General features: G+C 44.2%; 2 protein-coding genes across 2 annotated transcripts; both read left to right on the plus strand.

Moving 5' to 3' along the window:
* The first annotated feature begins 238 nt into the window (after positions 1–238).
* On the plus strand, positions 239–8,572 carry LOC146992377 (protein NLRC3-like). Its single transcript, XM_085785876.1, has 7 exons — positions 239–326; positions 606–783; positions 1,161–1,231; positions 4,256–4,286; positions 4,644–4,793; positions 6,199–6,431; positions 6,633–8,572. Exons 2-7 carry the CDS (start codon positions 716–718, stop codon positions 8,570–8,572), a joined length of 2,493 nt encoding a protein of 830 aa, XP_085642002.1. The 5' UTR covers positions 239–326; positions 606–715.
* A 278-nt stretch (positions 8,573–8,850) lies between these two features.
* LOC146992378 (uncharacterized) lies at positions 8,851–12,764 on the plus strand. Its single transcript, XM_085788520.1, has 6 exons — positions 8,851–8,861; positions 9,287–9,460; positions 9,769–9,942; positions 11,473–11,646; positions 11,961–12,134; positions 12,697–12,764. Exons 1-6 carry the CDS (start codon positions 8,851–8,853, stop codon positions 12,737–12,739), a joined length of 750 nt encoding a protein of 249 aa, XP_085644646.1. The 3' UTR covers positions 12,740–12,764.
* Positions 12,765–13,153: the final 389 nt, after the last annotated feature.

Here is a 13,153-nt window from a genome sequence, read left to right on the forward strand (position 1 = left end):
CGGTGCTGATACAGCGGAGTTTATAATCTTTGGTTTTATTGTGGAAGTTGTGACTGTGAATCCGACATTTTACTCCGCATTCAAAGCCGTGTTTGGTAACTTTCTGCTGGCAGTGGCAGCAGGCTTGTTGCTCTGCTCTGCGGGGGGGCGTGTCATGAGGAGGCTCCGAGGGGAGGGCCATACGCACTCGGAGGGGAGGGTTGTGTGTGTGTGGGTGATTTTTTTAAATTTTTCTCATCCTCTTTCAAATCGTAGACCATGGCTTTAAGACATTTCCAGGGACCAAAGATCATTTCTTACCCTGTATCCAGCACGAAGCCAGTGGGGTAATTTATGTTTTTTGTCTTCATTTTACTTTGACAATCCTTTTTCCATGCTGTAGTATTGCTTTTACTTTGCTTATGTTGACATCATACTGTGTGTGTGTGTGTCAGTAGTTTTCACAGTGGATTTGGATAGAGAAAGCTTCAAATAATCCAACTGTAAGGAAGCCATTTGAGAGAATTACATGTTTGAAAGTTTGAAAATGCATTAGCTTTTCCTTAGAAGAGTTTGGGGAAGGGGTGGTCAGAACACTTAAAACTGTGTGTCTCTGTGTGTGTTAGTATGTTATCTCACAGTGTTACAGGTTTCACTGACTGAATTCCTTAAGACGAGTGTTCGTGTGGACAAAGACGAGGATGGAACAGAGTCTACAGGATCCATCTGTCCGTCCATGAAGAGTGACAGGTCAAAAGTAGAACCTCTAAACTTCAGTCGTGGACCTGGACCCTCAGAGTCGCAGTAAGAGACCTGCTACAAACCTGTGAACCTCCAAACTGTCTCTGTAAAAGAGTTTAGTTTAGTGTGTTGTACTGCTGCATTAAACTTCACTAGAATTGGAAATTATTTCTGCCTGGTTCTTCTGCCATATCAGTGTGTTGATACTGACTTATTTGTTGTGATATGATCAAAGGTCATATTAGTCTTATTGGTTTCTTGTCCATGATTTTAAGGTTTGGTTATACAGAGATGCAATTAACTTAATTGTAGTCGGAGGGGACTGTGGAGGGAAGAAGATAGCAACAACTCAAACTGTTAAGCTGAATAATACACATGAAAACTGACCAGGTTGAGTGTGTGTGTTATCTGACAGTCGGTGTTAATTGTTTCGCTCTCAGACTGACTGAAGTCCTGAAGATGAGTGTTTGTGTGGACAAAGACGAAGATGGAACAGACTCTCCAGGATCCATCTGTCCGTCCATGAAGAGTGAAGGGCCAAAAGTAGAACCTCTAAACTTCAGTCTTGGACTTGGACCCTCAGAGTCACAGTAAGAGACCTGCTATAAACCTTTGAACCCCTGCTGTCAAGAACAGGAAATAACTTCTCCCTGGTTCTTTTATCTTACGAGTTTTATTAATTTGTTGTTACTGACTCATTTCTTGTGATATGATGTGATCAAGGGTCATATTATTCCTGAAGCTGATGGTGGTTGCAGATTAAAAGAGGTCAGTGGTGGTGGAGGAGGGAAGAATTAGCCACAGAGGGAGGAGCAGTGTGTTGTAAATCTTAATGAGCTGGGATCTAACAGAGTTCAGATCATTTTACAGCCTGAATGACGGATTGTTTGGTAGAAACTAGTGAACAACTGTTTCACAAAACGACTGAGCTTCTTAAGCATGAAACTATATATCTGAGACTCTGTTTTCAGTAGGAACCAATGAGCTCAGAGTTGAAAGCTAGGAGCTGAGGCACAGACACACCAGATTGTCTCTTTTGTCTTTTCTTTAAAGTCCCCCTCCCACGACCCTTTTTGGTTATTTTAAATCCAGCAGCTCATTAGCAATGCACCTCTGGAGGGTGGGCGGAGACTGCGCTGCTCTGCACCCGCCCAGCCACCCCCCCCTTCACTGACAGCTGGACATTGTACAATTACTGATTCAGCGCGTTTAGCGTAAAATTGCACACTGGGATTCGATCCCAGACTGAAATATAGTCCTTGCTTGTGGTACAAGCTGCTCTACCAGGTGAGCTATACCTGTTATACCTTGACAGTTACACTGAGCTGTCAAGCCTTTCACCTCTGAGCCAGATGCAGAGCGGGGCAGGAGCTTGTAGCACTAGTGCCCTCCCCTGGGGTTGTGACACGTCAACCCCAGTCTCCCTGAAACTGCCAGTTTGCGTCTGCCATTGGTTCACAGCAATTTCAAGGCAGAAAAACTCAGAAATGCAATTTTGCACTTCCTTTTCTGCTGATATGTCCTCTAACACAAGAAAAATGCCACAGGAACATGTGAAAAGCACGAAAAACACGATTTTCATGGGAGGGGGTCTTTAAACGCCATTACGCACGCTGCACGTCTCTCCTCCAGTACGCTTCTCTCCTCTCCTCTCTTTTCCTCTCCTCCCTCTCCATTACCTGGCTGCTCAGCTCTGGGGCCGGGACAGAGAGGCCCCACCTCTGCCTTCAACCCGTCTTTAATCCCTCTGGTCACAGTGTTTAGATCCTAGCCTGAGTTAGAGTTCTCAACGGGTCGGGCCAGCCCGACAAACCCGACTGGAACCGTGGGTTCGGGTCAAAAAAATATAAAAGTGACTCGGGTCGGGTCAGACCTCGGGCTTCCTTTTTTACCCCTCATAAAACACATTTATAGTGTAAATTGTTGTTTGGTCCATGAGGAGTGACAGGTCAAAAGTAGAACCTCTAAACTTCAGTCGTGGACCCTCAGAGTCACAGACACCTGCTACAAACCTGTGAACCTCCAAACTGTCTCTGTAAAAGAGTTTAGTTTAGTGTGTTGTACTGTTGCATTAAACTTCACTAGAATAGGAAATTATTTCTGCCTGGTTCTTCTGCCATATCAGTGTGTTGATACTGACTTGTTTGTTGTGATATGATCAAAGGTCATATTAGTCCTGCAGCTGATGGTTACAGATTAACAGAGGTCAGTGGTAGTGAAGGGGAGAAAAAGCCATATAAATTTAATTTAGTTTATTTGATAGGGACAATGCAGGTTAAAATAGTAACACTTCCACTCGTTACAAACAAGTCAAGGTGACTGATGTTAAGCATACAGAGATTATAGCTAATGCTGGTTTCCAACTCCTGTCCTTAGTTAGGCTTTTAGTACAATAAAAAAAGTCAGAAAAAAGACATCAAAATTACATCCCATTACAATAAAATGTACAATACATAAAATCATACCAAGTCATGACCCATTAAAAATACATACAGCTCTGATTTTCTTTCAGCCTGGTTAGTTTTATTTCGATCAGTAGTTGAGTTCCACATTTGAGAGCCCAGAAGGCTGATTGCCTAAAGGAGGTTTTATGGTGAGAGATTTTACAGTTACTACTTGCTGTATCCCTGGTGATCCCATCACTATTTTGTCTGCTAAAAAGATTACACAAAACATCTTGTGCCAAATTCTGCAAACACCTAAAAAACAATATAACGGAGGACAATTTTAAATAATTATCAAAACTAAGTAAATTATACAGCTACAGTCACCTTATTGGTTTCTTGTCCATGATTTTAAGGTTTGGTTATACAGAGATGCAATTAACTTCATTGTAGTCGGAGGGGCCTCCACACTAACACAATACAACATATGAGAGAAAATCATGGCATGCATATAAAGCTGTGCTGTTTTGATTGGTATATGGTGTCTAATTAGTTTGAAGCAATTTAGATTGGTTTTTATTGTTTTTGATATCTTTTTTTTTTTTTTTTACATGTTTGTCAAATTTGAGTCTGGAATCCTCACACATTGCTTTCTTGAATGTAAATAGGAAGCAAACCAACTAAAAGCTAACTTGGAAAAATGTATTTTGACAACTTCAACAGCAAGGATGTCGTGGGTGGCAGTGTCAAACGCTTTCTTTAGGTCAAGAAACACTGCACCCACGACATTACCCCCATCCACAAAACACTTCAGATTTTCAACAAAAAAGCAAGTTCCTGTTTCTGTTGAGTGTTTATGTCTAAACCCAAACGCTCAGGATATAAAAGTTGGTTTGACTCTAAATAGTCAACTAGTTGTTCTGTCACAACTTTTTCTAAAGGAGCAGTGTGTTGATCTATCAGAGTTCAGACACTTTACAGAATCATTTTCCAGTCTGAATGCACAGTCAGCGTTACTGCTTTCCCTTCCAGATTGACTGAAGTCCTGAAGATGAGTGTTTGTGTGGACAAAGACAACGATGGAACAGAGTCAACAGGATCCATCTGTCCGTCCATGAAGAGTGACAGGTCAAAAGTAGAACCTCTAAAGTTCAGTCCTGGACCTGGACCCTCAGAGTCACAGTAAGAGACCTGCTACAAACCTGTGAACCTCCAAACTGTCTCTGTAACAGAGTTTAGTTTAGTGTGTTGAGCTGCTGCAGTAAACTTCACTCGAATTGGAAAAAATGTCTCCCTGGTTCTTCTACCATATCAGTGTGTTGATACTGACTTGTTTGTTGTGATATGATCGAAGGTCATATTAGTCCTGCAGCTGATGGTGGTTACAGATTAACAGAGGTCAGTAGTGGTGAAAGGGAGAAAAAGCCACATAGAAAGGAGCAGTGTGTTGATCTATCAGAGTTCAGACACTTTACAGAATCATTTTCCAGTCTGAATGATGACCATCACTATGCACAGTGTCACTGGTTTCCCTTCCAGATTGACTGAAGTCCTGAAGATGAGAGGTTGTGTGGACAAAGACGAGGATGGAACAGATTCAACAGGATCCATCTGTCCATCCATGAAGAGTGACAGGTCAAAAATAGAACCTCTAAGCTTCAGTCCTGGACCTGGACCCTCAGAGTCACAGTAAGAGGCCTGCTTCAAACCTGTGAACCTCCAAACTGTCTCTGTAACAGAGTTTAGTTTAGTGTGCTAAATTGCTGCAGCAAACTTAACTAGAATAGGAAATAATTTCTCCCTGGTTCTTCTGCCATATCAGTGTGTTGATACTGACTTTGTTGTGATATGTGATCAAAAGTCAATATCAGAGTTCCGACACCTTACAGAATCATTTTCCAGTCTGAATGATGACCTTCACCGTGCACAGAAACTACAGTAAGCAGCTGTTTCACTATGTGACTGAGCTTCTTAAATAAGAAACTGTATATGAGAGACTCTGTCTTCAGTATGAGCTGAGAGCTTCAGACAGAGGGGGAAGAGCTGAGGGACAGACTGACACTTGATTTGAGTTCAAAAACAAACATGAAAGTTTCTTTAGAGACATACCAGACAATCTCTACCATCACTCAGTACAGAATCAAGGTCAAAAACATGATCAATGTCAGATGACACAGAACAGTTTTTTTTTTTTACTGAAACCATACCAAGGCATGGCCTACTGGTATTTCTATTTATTATTAATTGCCAGGGCAAAAGCTCTTCTATCTCTACAAATTTCCGCTCTGCATCTTGTGCTGCTGTGGGCAGAACCACTGAAACATTCCTGCCGGAAAATGCCGACGATACTTCACAGCTGTCTGTGCGTCAACAGCATGAGCACTGGTGGGTGGATAAATATCCACAATTGCGCCTGCTGCCCGCTGATCAAAGGGTAAGTGTAGCCTACAGCAGTACCTTAAATCCCGCCCGTTAGCGGGCCGGTACCGGGGGGGGGTCAGATGACGTGAGGCAGAAGACAAGTGCTGCGTCACCGGCAGTGGCACCTCCCGCTGCAAAGAAAGCACGCTGCCTTTTTTTTTTTTCGGGCCGGGCCGGGTTCGAGTAGATAATTAATGCTGGTGTGTCGGGCTCCGTCGGGTCCGGGGTTAATAACCTGCGGGTCGGGTCGGGTTGTAATTTTCAGGCCTGTTGAGAACTCCAGCCTGAGTAGCCCACCTGAGCTCTCTATTAATCCATCGGATCAAATTTCATTCTGTCTTTGCGGCCATCCAGCTCTCTGTCCACACTCTCTCAATGGTGGAATCGATTACCATGCGCAAAACCCAAATTTAATACTCCGGTTTGCACGTGCTGTCATTTAGCAGGTTATTTGTGCGTACCAAACACACAATATTTTACCAGAAGCATGCAATTTAGCATCCCTTATCTGGGATTTTAATAAATCAGGTCCTGAGAGTCTAATGAACTCTTTCATGCAGGTTGTTGGAGAGCATTAACTGTGAGCATTAAAATATCCCAGTAAAAGGACAAACAGAGCACAGACATGGACCTATGACTGTGACATGTTAGTGATACAGAAATGTCTTCACAGAGAGAAGAGGAGTGGTGTCTCTGTGGACAAGCAGCTGTCCTGCTGTGGTCTCTGTCAGGACGTCCTGAAGGATCCAGTCTCCACCAGCTGTGGACACTGGTTCTGCAGACAGTGCTTCACTTCAGACTGGGACCAATCTGGTTCTTCAGGACCCCCCTCCTGTCCCCAGTGTGGACAAAGACCCAGAAGAAGAGGTGGACATCAGGCAGCCAATCAGAGCAGCTGTGTACAAAGTGAGACTGAACATCTGTCTGCTGATGTGGTCATTTGTGAAACCAGGACCTGTTGTTTTCTACAGGGTCATTGTTCCATCACACAGCACTGACATTTAAGATGATGAGTCAAACCTTCTTTGTTGTCTGTAGTTTTTCTGTAGCTGATAAAAATCAGATTGTCAGACTGTCTTCAGTCTGACTCTGTCTCTTCTCTCTCAGCAGATCGTGGTCTGCAGGAGATTTTAGATCAACATAAGATCAGTCTGAGGAGCAGATGTGAACGAGTGACTGAAGGAACTGAGGGAAAAGGAAGCAGAACAGGAAGTGGAAACCTCCTCAACAGGATCTACACTGAGCTCTACATCACAGAGGGACAGAGTGAAGAGGTCAATACCCAACATGAGGTGAGACAGCTGGAGACAACGTCCAAGAAGAAGACCCTCCATGACACTCCAATCAAGTGCAACGACATCTTTAAAGACTTACCTGTCCAACAGAGAGACAACATCTTTGTTAAACTGATACGAAGGTTATCTAAATATTTACATCTTCAACAAAAATATGTCTCTACGGTCTCACCTGTCCAACAGAGACCAATCAGAGTGGTTCTGACAAACGGCATTGCTGGCATTGGAAAAACCTTCTGGGTACAGAAGTTCACTCTGGACTGGGTCGAGGGCTTGGAGAACCAAGACGTCAGTCTGCTGGTTCTGCTTTCGTTCAGGGAGCTGAACCTGATCAGAGATCAGCAGTACAGTCTTCTCAGGCTGCTCCATGTTTTCCATCCAACATTAGAGAAGGTCACAGCAGAGCAGCTGGCTGTCTGTAAACTTCTCTTCATCTTTGACGGCCTGGATGAAAGCCGACTGTCACTGGACTTCAACAACAGGGAGGTTGTGTCTGATGTCACACAGACGTCATCAGTCAACGTGCTGCTGACAAACCTCATCCAGGGGAATCTGCTTCCCTCGGCTCTGGTCTGGATCACCTCCAGACCTGCAGCAGCCAATCAGATCCCTCCTACATGTGTTGACAGGGTAACAGAGGTCCAAGGCTTCAATGATGCCCAGATAGAGGAATACTTCAGGAGGAGATCCAGTGATGAAGATCTGTCCAGAAGAATCATCTCACACATCAAGACGTCCAGGACCCTCCACATCATGTGTCAAGTCCCAGTCTTCTGCTGGATCACTGCTACAGTTCTGGAGCACATGTTGGCCACAGACCAGAGAGGAGAGCTGCCCAAGACCACGACGGACCTGTTCTCACACTTCCTGCTGGTCCAGACAAAGAGGAAGAAGAACAAGTACGGTGAAGGACATGAGACGAGTCCACAGGAGCTGATGGAGGCCGACAGGGAAGTTCTTCTGAAGCTGGGGAGGCTGGCGTTTGAACAGCTGGAGGAAGGAAACATTATGTTCTATCAAGAAGACATGAAGCAGTGTGGTCTGGATGTCACAGATACCTTGGTGAACTCAGGACTCTGCACTCAGATCTTCAAAAGAGAGTGTGTGATCCTCCAGAAAACAGTCTACTGCTTTGTTCATCTGAGTGTTCAGGAGTTTCTGGCTGCAGTCTACATGTTCCACTGTTTTACCAACAGGAACACAGAGGTCCTGGAGAAGTTCCTGGGAAAACAACATGATGACTCAACCCTGGATGACTCACTGGAAGAACAAGATGTTGATTTAACGATGGATAACTTCTTGCAGAGAGCGATGAAGAAATCCCTCAGGAGTAAAAATGGTCACCTGGACCTGTTTGTTCGCTTCCTTCATGGCCTCTCTCTGGAGTCCAACCAGAGGCTGTTAGGAGGTCTGCTGGGTCAGACAGACAACAGTCCAGAAAGCATCCAGAGAGCCATCAACAACCTGAAGGAGATGAACAGTGATGAAATCTCTCCTGACAGAAGCATCAACATCTTCCACTGTCTGACGGAGATGAAGGACCAGTCAGTTCATCAGGAGATCCAACAGTTCCTTAAGTCAGAGAATAGATCAGAGAAGGAACTCTCTGAGATCCAGTGTTCAGCTTTGGCCTACATGCTGCAGATGTCAGAGCAGGTTCTGGACGAGTTGGACCTGGAGAATTACAAAGCATCAGATCAAGGACGACTGAGACTGATCCTAGCTGTGAGGAACTGCAGGAAGGCTCTGTGAGTCCAGACATTATCATTACAATTAGTGGGATGGATGGATGGATGGATGGATGGATGGATGGATGGATGGATGGATGGATGGATGGATGGATGGATGGATGGATGGATGGATGGATGGATGGATGGATGGATGGATGGATGGATGGATGGATAGATAGATAGATAGATAGATAGATAGATAGATAGATAGATAGATAGATAGATAGATAGATAGATAGATAGATAGATAGATAGATAGATAGATAGAGACGTGCACAGTCTGATAAATGTCCTCAGGTGATGTCACCTGAGTCAGTGTGGGCGGAGTATGAATAGAAGTTGAATTTGGAGGGGACTGGTCATTTACAACCCAAAAGTGGTCGGTCATTGCAAACAACTTTAAAGGTGTTACCAAAGCAACGAGATTTAAGATTAAACTCCTGCAATTTGAGCACCTCACATGTTGGGAGGGGCATCATCTGACAGATTGAGCCCCTCTGTCAGACTCAACTGTACCAATAACAAAGGTTAAATTGGCCTGGCGCTGATACACCATCATATCACACTGATATTTTTGATCTCTTTGTAAATCAGGGTCAGGTCTGCAGGACCAAGCCTTAAGGATTATCCCAGTGAGAGAAGATGAGCTAAACCATCACATCATCATGTCACACCATATGCACCAACTGTATTTTAACTACTATTTAAATCAGATTGTTATTTTCTGTTATCACAGACTACGTTACTGTAGACTCTCAGACACTCACTGTGAAGTTGTGGCCTCAGCTCTGAAGTCCAACCCCTCCCACCTGACACATCTGGACCTGAGCTACAATGACCTGCAGGATTCAGGAGTGAAGGTTCTGTGTGCTGGACTGGAGAGTCCAAACTGTAAACTGAAGACTCTGAAGTAAGTTTGTCTGTTGTAGCTTTTTGTCTGTACTCAGTTCAAAAGTTTCACTTTATTAGTTTAGAATTTAGAATTTCAACAAAGAGCTGGAGAAGAGAAAGAACTCAGTGTTATTATTATTACAAGAAGAAGGTTAGACCAGTCATAGTGTTTGTGATGGACAAAAGTTATATCGTTTTAAAATCTATATTTTTATCTCCTTGATGATGATCAAACTCACAGATATTCTGCTACTGATATGGACATGACAGAAGCTGCAACTGATTGATTATCAAGGATTTTATCTTTACGTTTTATTCTTTATTCAGATTGATGGACTGCAGTTCGTCTAAGATCAGCTGTTCTTCTTTGGGCTCAGCTCTGAAGTCCAACCCCTCCCACCTGAGACACCTGGACCTGACTATCAACAACCTGCAGGATTCAGGAGTGAAGGGTCTGAGTGGTTTTCTGGAGAGTCCAGACTGTAGACTGGAGACTCTGAGGTCAGACTCTGTTTTATTTCTGTGCTCAGATGAATGTGATGTGAAAGTTGTGTTGACACTGAGCTGCAGACATGAGGCTGATATTATAGGCTACTGATCCATACTGAGGGTCGTCATGGTGACATCTGTTTTCTTCTTCAGTGGTTTTAGTCCAGTCTCTCTTCACATTTCACCTCCACTACAGAAACACATGTAATGTGTCAGACAATAACTGATCTATAATCAATAGTTTGTGGCTCCTCCTCTTTCCCGAGGCTCTGTGATGTTTGTAGTGAAACATTAGTCTATAAATAGACTAATATAAGTCAACATGTCATAATAAAAAGTTATGTGTGTGCTGGTTTCTGCTCTTTGAAGAAGTTGTAGCAGGTTCAATGTATGAAGTCAGTCAGCAGGTTTTTCTGTCTCTGATACCCCTTTCCCACTGGCCAAAAAACCCGTTTAAACCCGCTAACAATCGGCTTTTGGTGGCAGTGGGAAAGGCGCACCGAGCCGCGTTGACCCGCGTCGACGCGGGTCAAACGACTCGGCAAGCGACGCGGGTTAAAATCGCCTTTAATCGGCTCGGCTCCGAACGGCTTGCAGTGGGAACGCCAGACCCGCGTCAACCCGCTAATTTACGTGATGATACTGAACGTTACGTGACGCTACGTCATCGCGCCGGTCGCGTCTCATATCACGTACCAAAACAAAGCTCTGCTCCGCTCTGCTCTCATCCGAGACTGGGATCAAAAGATCAGAGAACACTGACCAAAAACGATAGAAAAAAAGAAAAGAAAAGAAGCGACAGTCTGTTTAACTAACGTGTTGTGCCGCGGACGTCCGTCATCCGGCCGCAGCAGACTCTCTGTCCTCCGCGGTCCTGGTGCTCCAAGTCAGCCAGCCAGAGAGTCTGCCTCGGCGGACGGACACTCCGCGGCGGGCGGCTGTGGCATGGCTGTGTGTGTCTCTTGCACCGCGGATGAGAGCGGGGCGATTGGTTTATGCTCTGTCTGATCCCTCAGCGGGGGGTCAGACTCGGCTCATTTTGGTCAATGGGAAAGGGGCCAAATGCCGATTGTTAGCGGGTCGACCCGCATTTAAAAAACCCGCGTCAACCCGCTAATTTTAGTGGGAAAACGGCTTGAGCTTCATGGAACATGTGTTTCTATACGTTTGTTGTCATGTCAACAGAGTTCAGTCTCACGTTTGTTGTCTTTGAAAACTTGAGCATAGTCAGTAAATCTCTGATCAATGTGGCTGCTGAACATGAGTTTGTATACAGTAGATGCATTTACAGGTGGAGTTGACAGGTGAAGAGACGCAGTCACTACGTCTGTGTTGAAGCAGCAGCGGCTTGTCATGAATATTAATCAGCTGTTTTCTCTCTATGTGAATATTTAACCTGCTTCCTGTTGCTTCAGCTGTTTGGCTTTCATTTTCTAAACTTGTTCTTTCTGAACCCTCCTCAGTTCTGTACAGATATTGAAACACTGAACGCTATCAACAAGGGGCTTTGTCCTCAACTCACTGCTTTTATTCTTTATTCAGGTTAGAGCACTGCAGTTTGTCAGAGATCAGCTGTTCTTCTCTGGCCTCAGCTCTGAAGTCCAACCCCTCCCACCTGAGAGAACTGGACCTGAGCAACAACAACCTACAGGATTCAGGAGTGAAGAATCTGAGTGCTTTTCTGGAGAGTCCAGACTGTAGACTGGAGACTCTGAGGTCAGACTCTGTTTGTTGGTAAATGTGGCTGCTCAACATGAGTTTGTATAGATGCATTTACAGGTGGAGTTGACAGGTGAAGCGGCGGAGTCACTGCGTCTGTGTTGAAGCAGCAGCAGCTTCTCATGAATATTAATGAGCAGTTTTCTCTCTATGTGACTGTTTAACCTGCTTCCTGTTGCTTCAGCTGTTTGACTTTCATTTTCTAAACATGTTCTTTCTGAAGCTTCTTCAGCTCTGAACAGATGATGAGACACTGAACGATGTCAACAAGGAGCTTTGTCCTCAACTCACTGTTTTTATTCTTTATTCAGATTGAGGAGCTGCAGTTTGTCAGAGATCAGCTGTTCTTCCTTGGCCTCGGCTGTAAAGTCCAACCCCTCCCACCTGAGAGAACTGGAGCTGAGTGACAACAAGTTGAAGGATTCAGACTTGAAGGATCTGTGTGATCTTAAGAAGAGTCCAGACTGTAGACTGGAGACCCTGAGGTCAGTTAAGTCTATAGCTGTTTCCCTCCAAATCAATCAACTGTGAAAAAGTGTTTATGGGCAGTTTAAAGGTTGAATATGGAGAATGAGCAGAATACCACTCTATTGTGAAAAAAGATGGGGTGGGGTGAGTGCTTCAAAGGCCGAAGAAAAAAAAGTGAAAAATGGAATAACTCAAGGTGCTCTTCAAGGAGAATGGTGAAATGAATTACAAAAGAAAACTACCTGTCTGAGAATGGCTGGTATCTGGTGCAGTCAAAAGGAGAGATCCTGAGGCACTCTTCGGTGAAGCAGATATGTTTTAATTAATCAAGGAGGACCCAACGCTGTCTTCATCAGGGATGTATGATGAAGACAGCGTTGAAACACGTTGGGTCCTCTTTGATTAATTAATTAAAACATCTCTGCTTCACTGAAGAGTCTGTTCTGGTGTTAGGAACCAGGAGGTATGAGCCAGACGTCCTTGTTCACTCATAACAGATTAACTTGTTGTAGGATAAAGTTATTCTGGAATACATTTGTTTTATTTTTCTTGCCTGTGTGTGTGTGTGTGTGTGTGTAGGTGGGGGTGGGAAGTGGAGGTGACTCCCAGCTCTGCAGTCTGAACTCATCTGAGGACAGCTCCACTGTGGACTTAAAGCTCATAAAGATGTTCTGAAGTTCACCTGTGAATTTTATGTTCTCCTTCCCTGCCTGAGGGGGGTGCTGTCCTCTGCCCCGTTTCCACTGGACCTTTTTTTCTTGATTGGAGAGGAGTCTGATGTCATGATGGGAGAAGCAGCCTGATTCACCTGCTGCTGGGAACAGTTCAACGAGCTCTCACCACCAAACTTTGATTTGAAGCTTTTACTGTGAAAGTTTAGTTGGTCCAGATTGTTGAAGAAGCTCATCAATATTTTCCAACGTGAGACTGAACTCAAGTCAAAATGTCAACTATGGCAAAAAAGAACAAACGAAAAACTATGACAAGTTCCATGAAGAGTTTCCTCCTTTTTAATCTCTGTAAAGACCTTTGCAAT

Source organism: Trachurus japonicus, chromosome 1, assembly GCF_045865225.1.
Source record: "Trachurus japonicus isolate A0001 chromosome 1, Traja_1.0".
Classification (NCBI taxonomy): domain Eukaryota; kingdom Metazoa; phylum Chordata; class Actinopteri; order Carangiformes; family Carangidae; genus Trachurus; species Trachurus japonicus.